We start from the raw sequence: 18,274 nt of genomic DNA on the forward strand, positions 1-18,274 counted from the left end.
TTCCAGAGCTGTGGCCAAGAGGATAAGAGAGGGAACTGAGGAGGGGTTCTGATTTTGGCCAGCAGTGGAGAAACAGAGCCATGGCCCTGATCTAGGCATGGACTTCTCAGCATGTCTGTAAAAGTAAGGGGGGAGGGGTGTTCTTTACAATCAAGGAAATAATAATAAAAAGGACCTGATTTTTAGGAGCCACAATGATACTCTATCATCCTCCGGCTGACAGTATGCCACTCTCCAGATAGGAGATGGGGTGACAAGTTAGCAGTCTACACCCAGAGGCCTGTCCTCCCTCCCTATAAGAAATATAAAGAAAGGAGGTTAGTTTCCAGGGACGGCCAGCCGGAGGATGGTGGGACCCCCACTGCAGGCCAAACTGCAGGTCCTGTCAGAAGAGGTTTCCTCCCTTTCACTTAACTTACTGACTCCAGATATTTTAAACGATTTGTTTACAGCGCGGCTGCAGGCAGCTCAGTTAACTCTCCCGGTGCCTGGGGCGGCCAGGGAATTTCCCAGCACCCCCTCCAGGGCTGCAGCCAGCACACCGCCCGCGGGGGCGCCTGGCAGGGTCGGGGGAATTCTGGGCCCCAAGAGAAGTGCGTGCTGCCCGGGCAGGGGCCGGGTGGGGCCGGGCGAGGGCGAGAGGCAGAAGATGCGGCAGGCCGGGCCCGGCTGGCTCAGCATCCCCCTGCGCTCGGCACCAGCGCCTTTCCCTTCGCTCCGGCTCCCGGGAGCGCCCCGGGCGGCCCCGGGCGGCGGCGGGTCAGGGGGGTGGCGGGGTCGCGGGGCGAGGGGGCGGCGCGGCCTGCGAGCGCCGCGGGACCCCGGGGAGCGGCGCGGGGAGCGCAGGGGCGCGCGGGGCGGGCGCGGCGCGGGGCTCACGGCGCGCGCGCGCCTCGGCCTCGCCCGCGCACACGCGCCTCCCCGAGGAGAAAGAGGCGGGCGGGCGGGCGCAGAGCACCGCGGCGGCGGCGGCGGCGGCTGCAGCGGGCCGGGCCGCCGGGAGGGAGGGGAGGAGGGGCGGGCGCGGGGAGGGAGGGGGCGAGGCGGTGGCGGCGGCGGCGGCGCGGCGAGCTCGCCGCTCTGTCCTGAGTGTGCCTGCGCGCGAGCCGAGGAGCGGGTGAGTGCGCCGGCCGCTGCCGCCCGCCCGGCGGGCCGGGAGTCGGGGGCGGGGGGCGCGGGGAAGCCCGACCCGGGGGCGGGCAGCGGGCGGGCGGTGGCCGCTCAGGCGCGGCCGGGATGCACCTTGAGCGGCGCCTTTCGTTGCAGCGCGCGGGCGGCCCGAGCCTCGGCGGCAGCGGCGGCGACGGCGGCGGCGCTGACACCTCCCACCATGGACAGCTTCGACTTAGCCTTGCTCCAGGAATGGGACCTCGAGTCGCTGTGGTGAGTCCCTGTGCCGGCCGCCTGGGCACGCGGGAGTGGTGAGGGGCGGCCGCGGCGGCCCGCGCGCCCTTACCTGGGCGGGGGGCTCGGAGCGGCCGGCGGCCGTGGGGGTGGGGTGGGTCGGGGGCGCCCGCCCCGCCGGCTCCTTCCTGCCTCCCCCGGGTGGATGGACGGCCGCCTTCCCATCTTCTTGCCCCCCTTTCCTGTCCTCTCGCCCGGTGCTGCCCGCCCCAGCCCAGGGGCTGGTGATCTGGGGAGCCGGGGGGCAGAGCGCAGCCATGGAGAGAAAAAGACCCGATTTCTAGAACGTGTCACTAGTGCCTGGGGATCCACCCCTCGGCCCCTAGACCCTCTCACCTCCCTTCGCTTCATTTGCGCCCTCCCTCTTCCCTAAGAGCCTCTGGTTCACACCAGCGACCCCCTGGAGTTGGTGCTGCTGCGAAGTGCCCTTAGAGGATGCTCCAGCCTCCTGCCTGGAGGCGCCGGGTCTGGGCGGCTACATCTTTTCTGTCTCCTACCCGCTCCCACCCGAGATGGAAAGTGAACACCGGGGACAGGGGGCGAGTGTTTCTCCATGCGGGAATTCCAGAGGCCTTGGCCCAGGGAGACTCATTTCCTCGAGGTTCACAATTCCTTCGGGCCCTTTCTTCACACCTCGCCACAGTTGTACTCCTCCTCCTCCTCCCCACCCCGGCGCCCCGCGTGTCCCTTTATTCCACGCTCATAGCTCGTAGCCTGGGGAGCGGACGGCCCGGGGAGCACTCCGGGATCTGTTGCTCCGCGTTCTCACGTTGAGGAGCTGCTGTAGGTAAATCGCCGCTAGAAGCAGTTTAATTCTCGCTGCGGGTTTCTTAAAAATCCCATTGGCTGCTTCGGCATCCCTCTTATTCCCCCCCCCCCAACCACCCCCCCATCTCCTAAAATGTTTCCAACCAGCCCTATTCAGGTGGTTAAATTACTGCCCGCATATTCCTGGAGGAACTTGTGTTACGTTTAATATTTACGGGAATGAACATCTGCTGGAACAAGCATATTAACTGCACTCTGTTCTGCCTCTGGTAATTTTTTTTTTTTTTTTTTTTTTGCTTTAATTCAGTAAAGAGTTCACATGTGTCTAAAACTGCAAGTGGTGTGCACATGAATATGCAATGTACAGTTTTAAAGCTAAACTGCTTTAAGATTTATAGATTATATAGATGATATGTGGATTATTTCCAGTGACTTAGGCTTCTAGTGACTTTTATCTTTCTAAAGCCAGGTGTAACAAACTAAACTGGACACAAAGCTCTAGTGCATTATTGAGCAGTTTCTTAAAAAAAATCCGATGATGAGTAACTACGCCTTGCTCTGCATAATGCTGGTGCTTATAAAATACACAAAGATGGGCCCTGATGTAATAAAACTTTTATATATTACACTGGAAACTTCAAAGAGCCAGTGTAGAAAGAATATGAAAGATGTTATTACTCTATAAAAGTTGCTAATTACTGTCTTGTTGCTCCTGGGGTTATTTGAGTCTTTCATTTACAGATACCTATTATTTTATAGGTTTATGTTTAGAAATGTTGGTTTCTGGCTCAAATTTAATAGTTTTCTAGATAGAAATTGTGCTTTAAAAATGACTTTTGCTTTTAAAAGACAGTTTTTCAGTCAAAGGGAAGAACTTACTGCTTTGGCATGTTTTTATGGTGCTTGTCAGTTTGCTGATTCAAATTGAAGCCCCCTCATGACTTTTACAAGTAATATTTTGAAATTATCAGCTCTAATCTGTGGGCTTTCCCAGCACAGGATCTAAGCTTTATTTCTCTTTGCATCCTTAGTTGCCAAAATCCTCCGGGTTACCTGGAGCACAGTTATACAATAAATGTCTTGTTGCATTGACTTAAAATTTACATTACCGACAGTACATTTATTCTTTTTTAAAAATGAAAAAAATTAAGCATTTTTAAAAAATTGCTGTACATGCAATCAGCATTTAATCAGTGCATCATTTATCTTTGGCTTATGAAAATGTGCAGGCCTTCTTGGTTACAGTATAGTGGGACAGTTTGGCTTGACTGAGAGAGTGTTTCTAGTTTGCAGATGTAAAATTTACATTTTACAAAAGCTTATGTATTTCTGATAAGTTAAAGATAAACCGTATTTCTTGAGTATGCATTTCTAACATAGACATTTTCTCAGTTTATGGATGAATTTTTGCATATTTTCTAATTCAGTGTTATGGTTTATTTTTAAGTTTATAAGTGATCCAAAATAACTAGCATTTGAGTACTTTCTGTGTGTCAAATGTTTTCTTATCCATTTTTTTCTTATTTGAATCTCATAACAATCCTGGAGGTGGTAAGTAGTAGGAGTCTCATTTTATAGATAAGGAAATGGAGGCTTTGAATGGTAAAAGGACTCTGTGAGACCATAAAACAAATGAGAGTAGAATTTTTTTTAAAGATTTTATTTATTTATTAGAGAGAGAGAGAGAGAGCACGCGTGCACAGGGCGGGGGGGAAGGACAGAGGGAGAGGGAAAAGCAGACTCCCACTGGGCAGGGAGCCCTATGTGGGGCTTGATCCCAGGACCCTGAGATTATGACCTGAGCCGAAGGCAGACACTCAACCAGCTGAGCCACCCAGGCACCCCGAGAGCAAAATTTTTAAACTAACATTGCCTGAACGCTTACCATTTACCAGGCACAGTTCTAAGTGCATTATATGTTTTAGCTCATTTAGCCCTCACAACAGCCTTAGGAAACATTATCTGTTACATTTACAGATTGGGAAATTGACGGTGGGGAAGATCAGGTAACCTGCCCAAGGTCACACATCTAGAAATGGAGGAGCCATATTTGAACCAACCATTAACTTCTCAAAACTCAGTTTTCTGACTCTGAATCCAGTGCATTTTCGACAGTACTGCAGATGTCTCCCAGTTTATGAGGGCATCTCTGAAGTTAATTATAAAACAAAACCTTGATGGACTGTAAGTTAAGGTTCTGTTAAAATACCAAAGAAAGAGAAGGTCAGAACCCTAAAAGATACTGATCTAAAATTAAAAATCTGAAAAAAAATACCATGATTTAGCAAACCATGCCTGCCCTACATGAGTTAACGATAAACATCTATAAATTTAAAATAAACACCACTAAAAACTTATTGTTTTAATTCATCTTAGGAAAAAATGTTTCTTTGGAGAGGGTGGGGAAAGGTACAGGTTAATGGCAAAGGAGAATGGTATTTTAATCCCCAATAGTTCTTTCCAGTTGGTAGGCACTGTTTTCCAAAAAAACAAATTGTGGTTTATTAGTTGTGACTGTGGCTTTGAACTAGAGCTAGCTTAGTCTAATGGTCACAGAAAGTGTCCCCAAATGACCGTATAGACAGTATGAAGAGAAAAGCTCAGTATTGTTGAAAAAATCAAGTAATTCAAGAACCATGTCCTCCACTTCCTTGCACCCGCCCCACCCCCACTCTGCCCAAACACCCATACTTATTTTTCAAAGGAGGCCTTCTGAGTCTAAATGGTCCAGATAGTTGTTTCAGCTTTTCCTTTCAGCCTTACTTAAAGTTGAAAAGGGTAACCCTAATTTCTACTTCTAATTTCACTTCCCGTTTCTGGCTTAAAGCAAGAGTTGAACTCTTGGAACAAGGTGAGGGCATTTATTCTGCACCCGGCTCCATAGCTTCATTGGGTAGAGTTGGATCCCAGAAGAGCTGGGGATTCAGTAAGTTTGCAGGGGCAGGTATCCTGAGGAACAGCACCTCTCGTCAGCCTCCCACTCTCTTGCCATCTGCTCCTTCCTGTTCTCCACCAGCTGTTGATCAGCTGCTGGACATAGAAACCATTCCTCAGGGCCTTTAAAATAATGACCATCCCTTTTAACAGGCTAACCATTACTTTCATTTGTTCACTTAAATATTAATTGATAATCTTAAGTGTAAGACCTGGTGCTGATTGCTATAAGTAGTACAAAGATGAGTAAACTGTGGGTTGTGCATGTGATTATCTAGTGGGGAATGAGATGAGTATACAAATAAAAAAGGAAGTTTTCAACACTGGCGATTCAGAAGAGAGAAGACCATATTTGGGACTGGGGTGGGTGGTAGCGGAGGGAAAGAGGAAAAATTGAGTTAAAAAAAAAAAAAACTCTTCCATAGAAAAGGTGGCCTTTGAACTAAGCCTTGGAAGATGAATGGGATTTTTACAGATGGTGGGGGTTGGGGTATTGAGAGGACATAGAGGCATCTTGAGCAAAGAAAGAACTTGAACAAAGGCTTTCATGGTGTCTCTGAAAGATCTTTTATGAATCATGGTAGAATTACCTATACCAAGCATTTTAAAGATGCAGAACTTTTGTAATCAGTAGGTAGTTTCAGGGAATGGGAAAAGTTTTCCAAATGAGCTTAGACAAAATTGTCTTTAATTTTCCTTATATATAAAACATTTTAGTTATTGGGGAGAAAGTCTATCGAAATACAATAGAAATACTCAGATTTCTCTCGCCGCACCCCCCATAGCTTCGCGTAAGCCAGAATCCATTTACTTTTGTTCAGATAGGCATTATACTTTATATTTTTTCAAATTGGAACCTTTGAAGTTGTGATAAATGGATTGTTTCATACTTATCAATTTGTTCATTCAGCAACAATTCATAGAGTATTAAGCATTACTATATGATAGATACTATGGAACAGTGGCTTTCAAATGTTTTAGACCATGACTAACAGTAATAAATCATTTAACATTTAGACACTTTGTGGGTCCACGTACATGTAACTGCAACAACTGTCACAAAGTAGCACTTACCCTTACTATGTGCGATGCACTTGGATATTTTCTATTCTGTTTCCATTCTATTTTCCATCTTCCCATGGGTTGAAAACTCCTTGCACCCCCATGTTCCTATGGGGGAGGGGGAGTGAAGCAGAAGCCACACTGGGGTGCTTCCCAGTAACACCTACTGACACATTTGGTCCTCTTCGAATCAAATGCCAGTGGACATGCCCAGGCCATGGCTTCACTCATGCCTCCTTAGTTAGGCTTCCTGGGCCCTGCATAGGGTCAGAAAACTGCTCCAGATTCCTGACCTTGACCCTCAGCTACCTTGACCCTTTTCCTACAGCCCCGGCAAAGCAAACAGTTCAAGGCCTACCACTATCCCTGTTGTGGGCTCTTGGGGTCAGAGCAGTTCAGTAGAACACAGAAGGCAGGAGGAGAGGTGCACGCAGGGACCCTCCACATGTTCTCTGCAGGGTGACTGGTGGAGAGCGGGTTGATTGTGCGCATTCTCAGTGGCCCAAGGTGGCTGTATGTTTGGCAGCAGCAGTTCTCTTTGGTTGAACGCCCCAGAGCATACTCAGAGCTCGGGAAAGGCCTCAGCACGTGCGGGGATGAAAACGTTTCTACAAGTGGCTCTCAGGGCTAGGAGCTTGCAGGGGGCTGTGGGCTGCAGCCTGGAAGGGGGCTGGTTGCCTGGGTGCAGGAGGCAAGGAGGTGTCCATGGGAAGCTGTGGAGTGCTGGGGCCAGGGAGCTGAGTGCTGCTCCCATGTGTAAGGAGCATCAGCCTGACTGTGGGTAGGTGTGTTTTGGAGAAAACCAGGTGGGAAGACTGGCTAATGCATGGTATTGAAGTTGAGGATTCAGGCTTGGCTGGGGGCCACACTGTTACCAGAGAGGATGCACACTGGATGTGCAGATGAATTTTAACCACGTGCTTTCTGATGATGATGAAGATGAGTATTGTGTGTGGGGAAGCGATTCTTTCCTGTGTTCCAGATTCTCTTTTGTGAAAATGTAGGAGGGTTATAAAATGCTCGGTATCTATTTTGGGAGAATGTCCCTGTGAACCAGAATGGGTCTAATCAATGACACTTTAGATGTAGCAACTTGTATGAGGCCCTTTGGCATAATATTGGTTAGCATAGCAGTCAAATTAGGAAAAAAAAAAAATCTCCAAAAGGAATGCAAGATTTTTTGTGTATAAATGGAATTTAAACCTGGAATAAGTTTGCTTGTTTAAATTTTCTTTATTTTGAAAATAAAGCTGTGGTAGTAAAATCAAGGCCATAAAAGACTATTTTAATATCACTTAATGGTAACATAACGTTTCCTTGTTTTATTTCAAAGTGAAATCCATAAAACTTATTTTAAATATTGCCCGTTTTCTTTTGTCTGGGAATTTAATTGAGGTTTCTGAATTCAGCTGGCTCCAACCTTGCTTTCTGTTTGGCCCTGGGCAGCTCACGATTTTTCTCATTTCCTATTCTCAGTCTTGGTTTAATCACTTATAAAATGACAGCACTTATACTGGCCTACCTCATAAGGTTGTGATGTTAAGTAATAAAAGTGTCAATTGCTTTGTGAATGCCAAATGTAGTTCTTTTAATACCCTTCGCTTCCTTAAAAAGTCTCTTTATCATAAACAAGGAAGGATACAGAAAGGCCACGTTGGGTCAGGTCATCCATCTGGTACAGAGTTCTGTCCCTGGCAGTGGGATCCAGGGACGTTTAGAGTGGAGGTTGGTAGTGTTTCTTAGCTGTATATCATAGTCTAGCAGACAAATACACCCTCACTTGTGGTTGTACTACTAACATATGTAGATATATTAACCATTACATAATCTTTGATGTTTCACTGAGAATGTATTGAATTACCACCCATTACATCAAATGACTTCATTTGGCACTGTGGGTCTCATTAAATTATGTCAGGCTAATCATAATTTAGTTTCAATAGAAACAAAATACACAGTTATTACCAGGGTAAGAGGACACCACACCATTCAAGACACGAAATGGGTTTAGTCTATGGAAACTAACCCCTGGGGACATGATAGGGGCCCTGGAGGGGTTGAAGGAGTTTCACAGCGAAGGGGGCCTCGAGCTGGTCTGGGTTGTTTCAGAGCACCGGTAAGATCAGGGGGTGTGAGAGTGTCTAAAGGGGATGTGACCCGGCTGTCTCGGAGGGTAACAATTAATTCCCTGTCTGTAGGAGGCAGTAGATGCCCTGCCAACTGCTCTGTAGAAAATGATTCCTGGGTCAGGGGACCAGCAGCAGTAAGTTATCTGAGTTCTTCCACCTTTAAAATCTGTGCTCATTCCCATTGTAGGAGAGCAGGAATCAAAGAGTGCAGAAGTCATTAATTTTCTCTTGTGTATTTTTTCCCTTTGTAATTTCTCCACTCACATGTGGAGGACGGCATAGAGGGTACTTAAACTTCTTCACATAATTTCTTCCCAGGGGGCTCATTGTTAGCTGAGGTAAACAAAAAGAACTGTAATTTGAAGACCACTAACATAACAACTCAGCTTAGAGTTATGTGTTACCTTGATGCTGAAGATAATTTTAATTTTCCTTTTTTATGGACAGGAAATTAGTTTTCAGGAATCCTCTGGAGTGCTGTAATATGAGTCTGGTGGTCTTGGTTAAATTTTTGTTGTCATACCTCTACTGTTTACCTGAGTTATGAAGTGACAGAACAAATTTTCTGTCAATGTTCATTGAAATGTTAATTAGTTACCTGGCAGTTTAGATAGAAAAAGCCTTTAGCGGATCATCACTGGTTCTGGGAAATAATCTGTTTTTATTTTCCAGTTTCAGGATATATTTGTTCTTTCTATACAGTGTATCTTGAGAAAGCAAAGACCCAGGGCTTAGAAAACTATTTTGAGAACATAGGTCAGTGTACTTAACTATCACCCAGGCCAGTGCTTCTCAGACATTAATGTGCCTTCAGATAACTTAGGGATCTTGATAAAATATACATTATGATTTAATAGGTCCACGATGACCTATGATTCTGCATTTCTAACCAGCTCCCTGGTAAACTGCTGGTCCACAGACCAAACTTTGAGTAGTGAGAACAAAAATTTCTTTAAAAAGAAGCTCTTTTAAAATACTGCATTTTCTTCTCTTTATTTGGGGGGGTAGTTGCATAATAACATTACAATTCCATAATGCTCCGAAGTTACATTGAGATGCGGCATTTGTTTTATTTTCGTGGGTCTTTCTAATACAATTTTGATGAGTGAGGGGGTGGTTCATTGTATCCTAGTGGGGATACAGTGGTAAATAAACATAAAAGCCTGAGTAAACAAAGTTTGTAATAAATAGGCTAGTCACTTTTTACAGCTTTACAGTTCTTGTCAGTCCTTCGAAGGCCAGGTCCTTTTGTGTCAGGAGCGAATGCTCAGAGTAACTGGATACCAGGTCTTCCAGGCACTCCTGGATTTGTCGGGGACTCGCACAGTCCTTCCTGTAGGTGCCCAGGACTCAGACCAAACGTCTGTGTTCTCTCCCAGCCACTCTCTCTTTGGGAGGGAACTGGGGAGGTAGGGTGCTGAGGGGAAGGGAGGTGGCATTGGGGGGGGGGGCGGGGAGAGGGGCAGCTGTTTGCAGAATGACTGCACTACCCTGTGGCCATAGCTGCACATTGCAACTTGCCTCAAGTCCTGGGAGGAATCAAAACTCAAGCTCCAAGGGGAACCAAGGGCAAGTCTCAGGCACCTCGGGTGGGAGCCTTCTCTCCCAGGGCTGCCAGCTACCCTCTCCCTCAGCCCTGACCACAGAGTGCCCTGGGTCCATCAGGTGATCAGACAGAGCTGCAGTTTCCGGGTTTAATTGCCAGTCCTATTTCATTAGAAAAATAAGTGCAGATAGGAATAATTATGTGAGTAAATACAGCACAGTTGACTTTGAATGTGCTGTGAGACTGGCAGGAAGTTTATTTACTTTATCTTCTTAATAAGGGTTTGTGTGTGTGTGTGTGTGTGTGTGTGCGCGTGCACACATGCACATTTCCATTCTCTGAAATGGCATGGGAGACTGTTGCTGATAAGGGCAAGCCACACTGGGTTTAAACAATTGTGACTATTTCAGATTTGGAAAAGAAAGCTGGCTTTTCAGGAATAATAGTGATCAGTTCAAATCCTGCAGTCTTGGGATGCATGGGAACCTGCAGAGGAAGTGCTCGGGATGGCTTTTAGCCCATTGTTTGTGGCAAGACTCCTTATTTCTACTTCTAGTGGTGATGGTGCTGCCGTATACAGCATAATCCATTATGCTGTCTAATTGTGTTTAATAATTTCTTGTAATTATTCCACTAATTTAACTTTTCTTTCAGATTGGGAGGAGGGGAGAGAAACTATTTCCCTCAAGCATGAAGATAGGTCAGGCCCATAATAAGGAAGGCAAGTGTTTGGTATTGCTTTGGTTTGTACTAATATTACCAAATTAATATATTTTCTTTTACAGAACAGAAAACACTATTTATTGGCTATTAATATATGGTACAAATAGCAGAATAGTCAGGTGATTTAGACAACTCTGAGAAAAAAAAAAAAAAAGGACTCTCAGAGTCAGGGGTTTGCTCTGTTGGGTCTTAAGAAGAAACACCCAAGAGTTCCTTAAGAACAAAAAAGCAACTGATGATGGTCAGCTAAATTCTGAACTTTGGTTACGTTATTCAGGCTTTTGGCCTTGACTGAGAAGATAGGCCACCAGCATGGCCCTTCCTTGCTTGCTCCATTTTATACAAACCATATTCCATGGCAGGGAGCCCACTGGTGTCATTTTTCAGAATTGCCGAGCAGGAAAATGCTGTTGGAGTTTGAGGATGTTACCTCAGGCTAAGAGGCATGTATCTTCACGGGCCACGGACTCTGCAGCTCACTGAAAGAGAGGCTTGGGATCTGGAGTGTTTTGGTCCTTCCGTTTTCTGGAATGTCCTGCCAGCTCTTCTCATGGTCTACAGTGGTGGTGGAAATGAGGACTTACCTAATGGGAGGGTGGGACCCTTTGAGCAAAATATATGAGTTGTCTGTTGTCCTGAGGAAATAGGTAGTAGCATCAGTAGTAAGGGGAAAACCATAGTATTCCAACTGACATCTATATGTAATAGCCTCCTCTTTTTGACGTAAAATCAAATGGTTTAATAGTTTACTGTGGTATACCAGTTGTACCTCTGGCTTTGTAACTCTGTAGGATGAAGCCTCTAACCTGGCCTATATTGTCTGGGCTGGGGTTAGGGTGATGCAGATAAAGTCCGTGCTGTGTCTGAACACCAGACACATCTGCTGCTGCAGGATATTCAGAGCTCAGGACAGATGTTGTGTGCAGAGCCTGCTGAGTCCTCAGAAGTGTGTCCGCGTGTAGGACAGGGCTGCTCAGATGGTGCCACATGGACTCTCCTATTTCTGTTCCTTTCATTGAAGATAGGTCCTTCTTCAGAATATGGCGTGGCTTCTCCTGAGAACTAAATCTTTTAGGTGACTTTCCTTTAGAGTGTTTTTTGTTTTGTTTTGTTTTTAATAAGTAGAGTTTAATCTTTGAGTGTGAGTGGACTACCTGAGAAAGGTCTGTTGTGGGAAACCTGGCCCATTTAACCTGTTACCTAGTCACCCTCTCCCCCCTCAACTTGAATGAATACTCCAAGGCTGAGTTAACAAGTTCTCAGTATGGAAATTAAATATTTATAGTCTAAAAAGGAAGTATGGTATTTTAGTTTCTAATATTTAGGTAGATAATTAGTTACATAAATTAGTTTCTATTCTTTTCCTTACTCTTATCCCTCAGCAGGACAAAAGTAATATTTTAAAGTCCTAAAATATCATATACAGTAATGTAACACAGTATGGATGCTTTAAGCTGCTCTTTGTAACTTTCTTCCTCTAGATTTATAGGTTTCTGGGTTGAGATGAACAACCACTTATTGAACCAGACACAGAAAGTGAATAGATCACTTTTCCAGCCCTTGATGTGTTTATGCTTTAGCCTGGAGCAGATTATTTCAAATAATCTCAGTAGAGTTTTTATATGCTCTAATAGGGAATCCTGTGGAGTACATAAAAGGATACCCTTTCCAGTGTGGAGTTTTAGGGAAGATTCCTGGAGAAAATTACATCTGAGTTTTACAGGATGAAGAGGAGTTAGGCTGGGAGTAGGGGGAATGTGGGTAGATACAATAGTGTAAAGGGTAAGCAGAGGCAAAAAGGTGAAAAATAGCATGTTGTGAACAGTGATGAATTCAAGTAAGTTGCAGGTCTGAAGCATTCAAGATAAGGAATAGTAGGGGAGGAATGGGGCGGGTGTGGGGGGGAGGATCCCTGGGAGCCAAGCCTTGGAAGGCCTTGCTTGGCATTCCAAGGAGCTTGAACATTTTCCAGTAGGTGATAGCCTGCTATTGAGGACTTTGAGCAGGGAAACAAAATGGTCACATTTGCATTTTATCATTATTTCTAGAAGGCATTGTCCATGGATGATTCTGGTGGCTGTAAGGATCAGGAGGTCAGTCAGGGAGTTGATGGCTCCCAAGATGAGGCCAATGAGGATGGAGGGGAGGGGAGGGGAGGCAGGGGAGAGGTGTTTAGGTGATTATATGGGCAGAACTTGGTGACTGACTGGACTGGATAGAGGAATGAGGGAGGATGAAGGACCAAAGATGCTTTTAGAACATTTAGCTTGTGTGATGAGGTAGGGAATATAAGAGGAGGAGCAAGCTGAATGGGGAAAGATGAAGTGGTTAGATTTAAATATGTTGCATTTGAAGTGCCTTGGGCCATCCAGGTAGAATTGCCTGTAGAACGTTTACTGTATGATAATGACAGTTAAGGTTAGGACAGAAATAAAGATTTGGGAGTTACCTGTATACAGGTGCTGATGAGAGCTGTGAGATTGGACAAGATTATCCAGGAAGAGGGGAGAGAATGAGAATTAAGCTGAGGACACAGAGGGGCAGTGGGAGGGAAAGCAGCCCTTGAAGGAGGTTGAATACAAATGGTTGGAGAGGTAGGAGACCACGAGACAGTGGGGTCCCCCCAGGTCAACTGCTTTTAGAGTAGTCACTTAACATGAGAAGGTTGAAGTGGTTGATGGGGTGGCAGTGGGGGTGCAAGAATGAATGGGAAGTGGGGAAGTAGAGATTCTGAGCTGAAAGATGGGGCAAATGGGTGGAGGCATGTCTCAGAGAAGGAAGTGGGCAGGCTGGGCCAGGCCCAGAGGAAGAGGACGAGCATGTGGGTGGTTATAGATGTAGATACGTTGGGCGTGGTGGAGACTTTTAAACAAATATCTGTGAGAAATGGAAGTTTTGGGGCATGGAACCATAGAGAAGAAGATAGTATCAAATATTAGACTCTAAAATGTAAATAATAAATGTTTCATAGATAGTTTTGAATAAGTGACTAATGAATGAAAAGTCTGCATACACCACTTTAGCATAAATCTATGTCACACCATCTGTAATTTAATTAGAGTGTTTTTAAAAGTAATTTTGATTCGGAAGTAATTGGATGAAGCTCTATAGCCAGGAAAAAATTTGTAGACTTTTCTAACTGAGGACTGTTTAAGTGGATTTTTAAAAAGACTGACAGAGTGAGGTGCCCCAGGATGGTCTTCTGACATTAATGGCTCTGTCTCCTGAGAAAGACACTTAGCCCACCTGGCCTCAGGGATTCTTAGGTTTTCTTGTATGTAAGAAAGTGTAGTGAACCCCTTACATGTATCATATCTCATTTAATCTTCATAACCTGTGAGTAGCTTCTGTTATTCTTTATTTTATATCAAGAGCAGGAAATAAAGGTGCAAAGTAACTTAATCCAAAGCCCCACCACTAGTGTGTACAGAGCTGGGGTTTTAGTCCAGGCGGTCTGGCTCCAGTCCTCACATGTAGCCACCAGCACCAGTGACAGAATCAAAGGGCATGAGTTCCGAGGTTCCTTCCAACCTTAAAATATTTGTGATTTCATATGTATATGTTTATAGTTTCTAGCAGATACAGTGCAATACATATGGAAAAACATCTTAATATTTAGTTTGAACTTTTTAACTCAGAAGGAATAATATATCATGTCCAAGTTGTTGTGTATTTTGGACTAGAATTCCAATTAAACAGGTTTTACTGTGCAAAGATTGTAATTCGTTGCCATTTTAGCTACTAGTTGTCAGTGTTTAAAATGTATAAAAATACATTGTCTATATGTTTTCTTTTAATTATTTGTATACTTGTAAAACCACTACTTTGACAAGTTTAATGGATGAAGAAAATGATAACAACTGTTCACCACAGCTGGTCAAATCTACCATAACCCCTAAATGTAACTTTATTAATAATGATAATGACGGTGCAGCAATAAAATGAGTACAAGTACCTTATGAAGGTAATCTGAAATTGTGTGTGAGGTGACTCTTTTTTATGTAGATTATCTTACAATTTCCTTTTAGTTTCTACAGAAAGACAGACTATCTCTTCTAGCTGTAGGATTGATTCTATAAAAAGTGTTGCTTTGATGATAGAAAGAGTAAATGGGCTTAATTTATGTCACAAGCATTTCAGGGGAAGTAAAATTAATAGATTCTTGGCGTAAGGAATGGTGACATATTGAAACAGATGACAAAGATGATTTTAAATGTGTAAAAATCCTTGAGTATAACACAAATTAGACTTTAAGGTAGGTTAAAAATCCACTTGGTGACAAAATTCCAGAAAGACACCATCTGGTAATGGGAAGGCCAAGGGGTTTGGAACCAGCATGCAGTGGGTTCAGATTATGACTGTGCCATTTTCTAGTTGAGCAAGTAACTGAATCTTCCTGAGCCCGTTTCCTCCTGTATAAAATGGAGATCATGCCTGTGCCATGATGTTTATTATTAATTCCTTATTCTTTTCTCATGGTTACTTAATGTTTTTGTTAGCAATTGTATTCAATGGCTGTATCCATTCTGTTGATTAAAACATATTTAGAAGCATTTATGTGAGTCACTCAGTTTGTATCTTTTTAAAAAATTGATATATTTTTTTCCAGGTCGGGGCTTGTGTTTATTTAATGACTACATATGAGAATGGAAGATAGTCTAATACTTTCTTCCACTGAGAGCAGAAATATTTTCTTGTGACTTCACAATCCTATTTAGTGTTAGTATAAAGATCCCTATGTATGTGCTAAGAAACACCTATTTTTTTAAAAAAAAATTATATGCATTTCCATTAAAATAAAAACCAGTGAAGACAGAGAACTTGAAAATTGATGAAGCAGTTATATTATTGAAATGTTTAGGTGGACTTAGGAGCAATGACTTTGGATAGCCCCAGGGACAAAATTTCTAGTAATTTTTCACCTGTACCAAACTGAGTTCTTTCTACCATTTCAGATGGATGACCGTACCTTGACCTCCTATCTCTACTTTGATCCATCCCCATATGATTGCTCCCCAGTTTCAGACTTAGAATGACCTCAGATTCTCCGGCTGGATGACAGCCCATTGCAGTCTGTGCAGTGAACCTAAGTGATGTATTCATCGTTTCTGTAGACTTCGGATTTGGGTGCTTTCTGTTCTCTTGATTCCCTTCTCTTACCAATGCATTAATTGCTGCTCTAGAACATAGGATAGCTTTACCTCAGATTACTTGATTCTGGCAAACCAAGATGAGTCATTACATATTTCTTTCATACTGAATTGTGAAATCAACATTCCCTAAAGCTTGTTTATGACATCCCTCAGGTTTGTCTACTTACAGATAAATTAAAATGACAGAGTGGTTTAAATGCTAGGATTGTAGTTTGTATTAGTCAGCTTTTGTCTGGCGATGCTGTGGGAATAACCCCTAGATCTCAGTGGCTTACAATCTCAAAGTGTGATTCTTACCCATATTATGTGGTACTTGAAGGTCAGCTGTGCCCTGGTGTGCCTTTTTCATTCTAGGACTTAGGCTGACAAGAGTATACCTTTTTTGGAACATGCCATCCTCTCAGTGGAGGGAATGAAAGAGCTTTTGCTGTCTGTGGCATATGTCATATGGCTCCCATTTCATTGGCCTAATCAGTCATGAGCCCAAGCCTGACATCAGTAGGAAAGGCAAATACCCTCCTTTTATAAAACAGTAGTGCCAGTCACTTGGCCACCAACAGGGATGCATATCCTCCTAAAGGGAGGCAGTGAAAAACTGAAAACAGTGATATAGTCTACTGTGCAGGTCATCAGTATTTTGTTGTTGTTGTTATTGTTAGTCAGTATTTTTAAATTAAAGGAAAATAGTAAGATTTGAAAAAGATCTTCCTGAATTGTCTGGTAGCGTGTTCTTTTATATTACAGAATTTTTCTGTCTTTTGGCCCATGGTTTTCCTTTTCCTGGAATTTATCACCTTTTTTGAATTTTCATTGCAGAAAGGGGGGCTGATGAAAAAAGTTGGTGAAATGCATTCACCCAAAGAGCCAGTTTCCATGTTATCAGCTTTACAATAATAGGGAAATTATTTTTGAAAGCCACGTGTTTACTTAATATTTCATTTTTAAGCAATTTGCCTTTATCATATATAGTAGAATACTATTATTCAATTATTATGTCCAGGTTCTTAAATTAATGACTTGACTTTGCCACTTAATAATTAGAATCAAATTGTGAATGAAGAGTAAATAAACAGGCAATGCCTAATATCAGGCAATAAACTGTCTGATTTATAGGAAAAGAAAAGCTGCATTAATGTTTTCTTTAACTGAAGCTTTGCTTATGACTTGAGTCTGGTTTTGATTTTTGTTTAGAACAAATTTAAACAACAAAAGAAGATGTGGTAACCTACAAATACAGAGGGAATGATAATTGACCATTGATGTGAGTGAATGAATGAGTGTTTATTGATGTCCTGAAGGTAAAGGATATGAAAGGAATTTCTTGGCACTTAGCAGGACCTCTCAGAGCTCAGGCTTACTCTTGGTTCACTTTACACCTTACAGATTTTAGAGCAGGCTGTGTCTGGATTCAAGTCTTCAGAAAAGAAACAATGTAATACTTTTCTGAAACAATGAAAAATCTTCCTTTCTGTGTATGTACAGTTTGTGTTACCTAAGAAGCGTGTTCAATGTTATCGGAATGAGATACCACTTGTATGTTAATTCTAATGAAATTGAAGAAGGAAACAGTCCACACCAATATTGTGAAGTGTTTAATGGTGTTTAAAATCTCTGGGAGACTGGGCCAAAGTAAGAATATAAACTAAATAACTGAAAATGTAGTCATTACTTTCTAGTTTGTATGAGCACCAAGATGCAATATTTTGAGCTAATTGCAACTGCTATAAAGTACTTTGAAGAAAACCCATTAGAAGAAAAGTAAAACCTGAACAGATTAGTGTTCTTTAGTGAGCCTGGCAGAATTTCTTTTGTTGCTTCACAATCTTTTCTATTTCTTATCACTTCACTTTCTTGGCTCTATAAACAAAAGTATCTTTCCCTCCACATTTTCCAGAACTGTGTGTATACCAGGAAACATGTCTCTTAACCAAATATTATAGATAGTCTTGAAAGCCAAAATAAATTCTGAATTTTATATTCTACATCTCAGGTTGAGATTAATGAAATTAAAAGAGCAAGCTTTTTAGTTGCTAGTATTTAGTGATGGGATCATGGGTCTCTGATATTTTTACTTTCTCATTGTATATTGATCTTGTATCCTGCAACCTTGCTGAATGGATTCATTAGTCCTAATTGTGTGTGTGTGTGAGTATGTATGTGTGTGTATTCTTTAGGATTTTATATGTGCAAGATCATGTTATCTGTTAATAGAGATAGTTTTGCTGCTTCCTTTCTGATTTGGATACCTTTTATTCCTTTTTCTTGCCTAATTAGCATGTTAGAATGTTTAGTACTATGTTGAATAGCAATGGTGAGAGTAGACATTCTTTCTTTGCTTATTATTCCTGTCTTGGGGGAAAGCATTCAGTCTTTCACTATTAAGTATGATACTGTTTGTGGGTTTTCGTGGATGCCTTTTATCAGGTTGAAGAAGTACGTCTTTCTATTTCTAGTTTGTTAAGTGTTTTTATCATGAAAGAGTGTTTGATTTTGTCAAAGGCTTTTGACATCTATGGAGGCAACCATGTGGGTGCTGTTTTTTATTCTATTTATGT

General features: G+C 43.0%; 1 protein-coding gene across 2 annotated transcripts in view; it reads left to right on the forward strand.

Moving 5' to 3' along the window:
- Positions 1-1,036: 1,036 nt before the first annotated feature.
- Positions 1,037-18,274, forward strand: part of AFF3 (ALF transcription elongation factor 3) — a 520,060-nt gene continuing 502,822 nt past the window's right edge. For both annotated transcript variants that reach the window (XM_078056810.1, XM_078056811.1), the window contains exons 1-2: positions 1,037-1,117; positions 1,267-1,383. In XM_078056810.1, coding sequence (XP_077912936.1) covers positions 1,331-1,383 — 53 coding nt within the window. In that variant the 5' untranslated portion in view covers positions 1,037-1,117; positions 1,267-1,330. The remainder of the gene's footprint in view (positions 1,118-1,266; positions 1,384-18,274) is intronic.

This window comes from Halichoerus grypus, chromosome 10 (genome assembly GCF_964656455.1).
Source record: "Halichoerus grypus chromosome 10, mHalGry1.hap1.1, whole genome shotgun sequence".
Taxonomy (NCBI): domain Eukaryota; kingdom Metazoa; phylum Chordata; class Mammalia; order Carnivora; family Phocidae; genus Halichoerus; species Halichoerus grypus.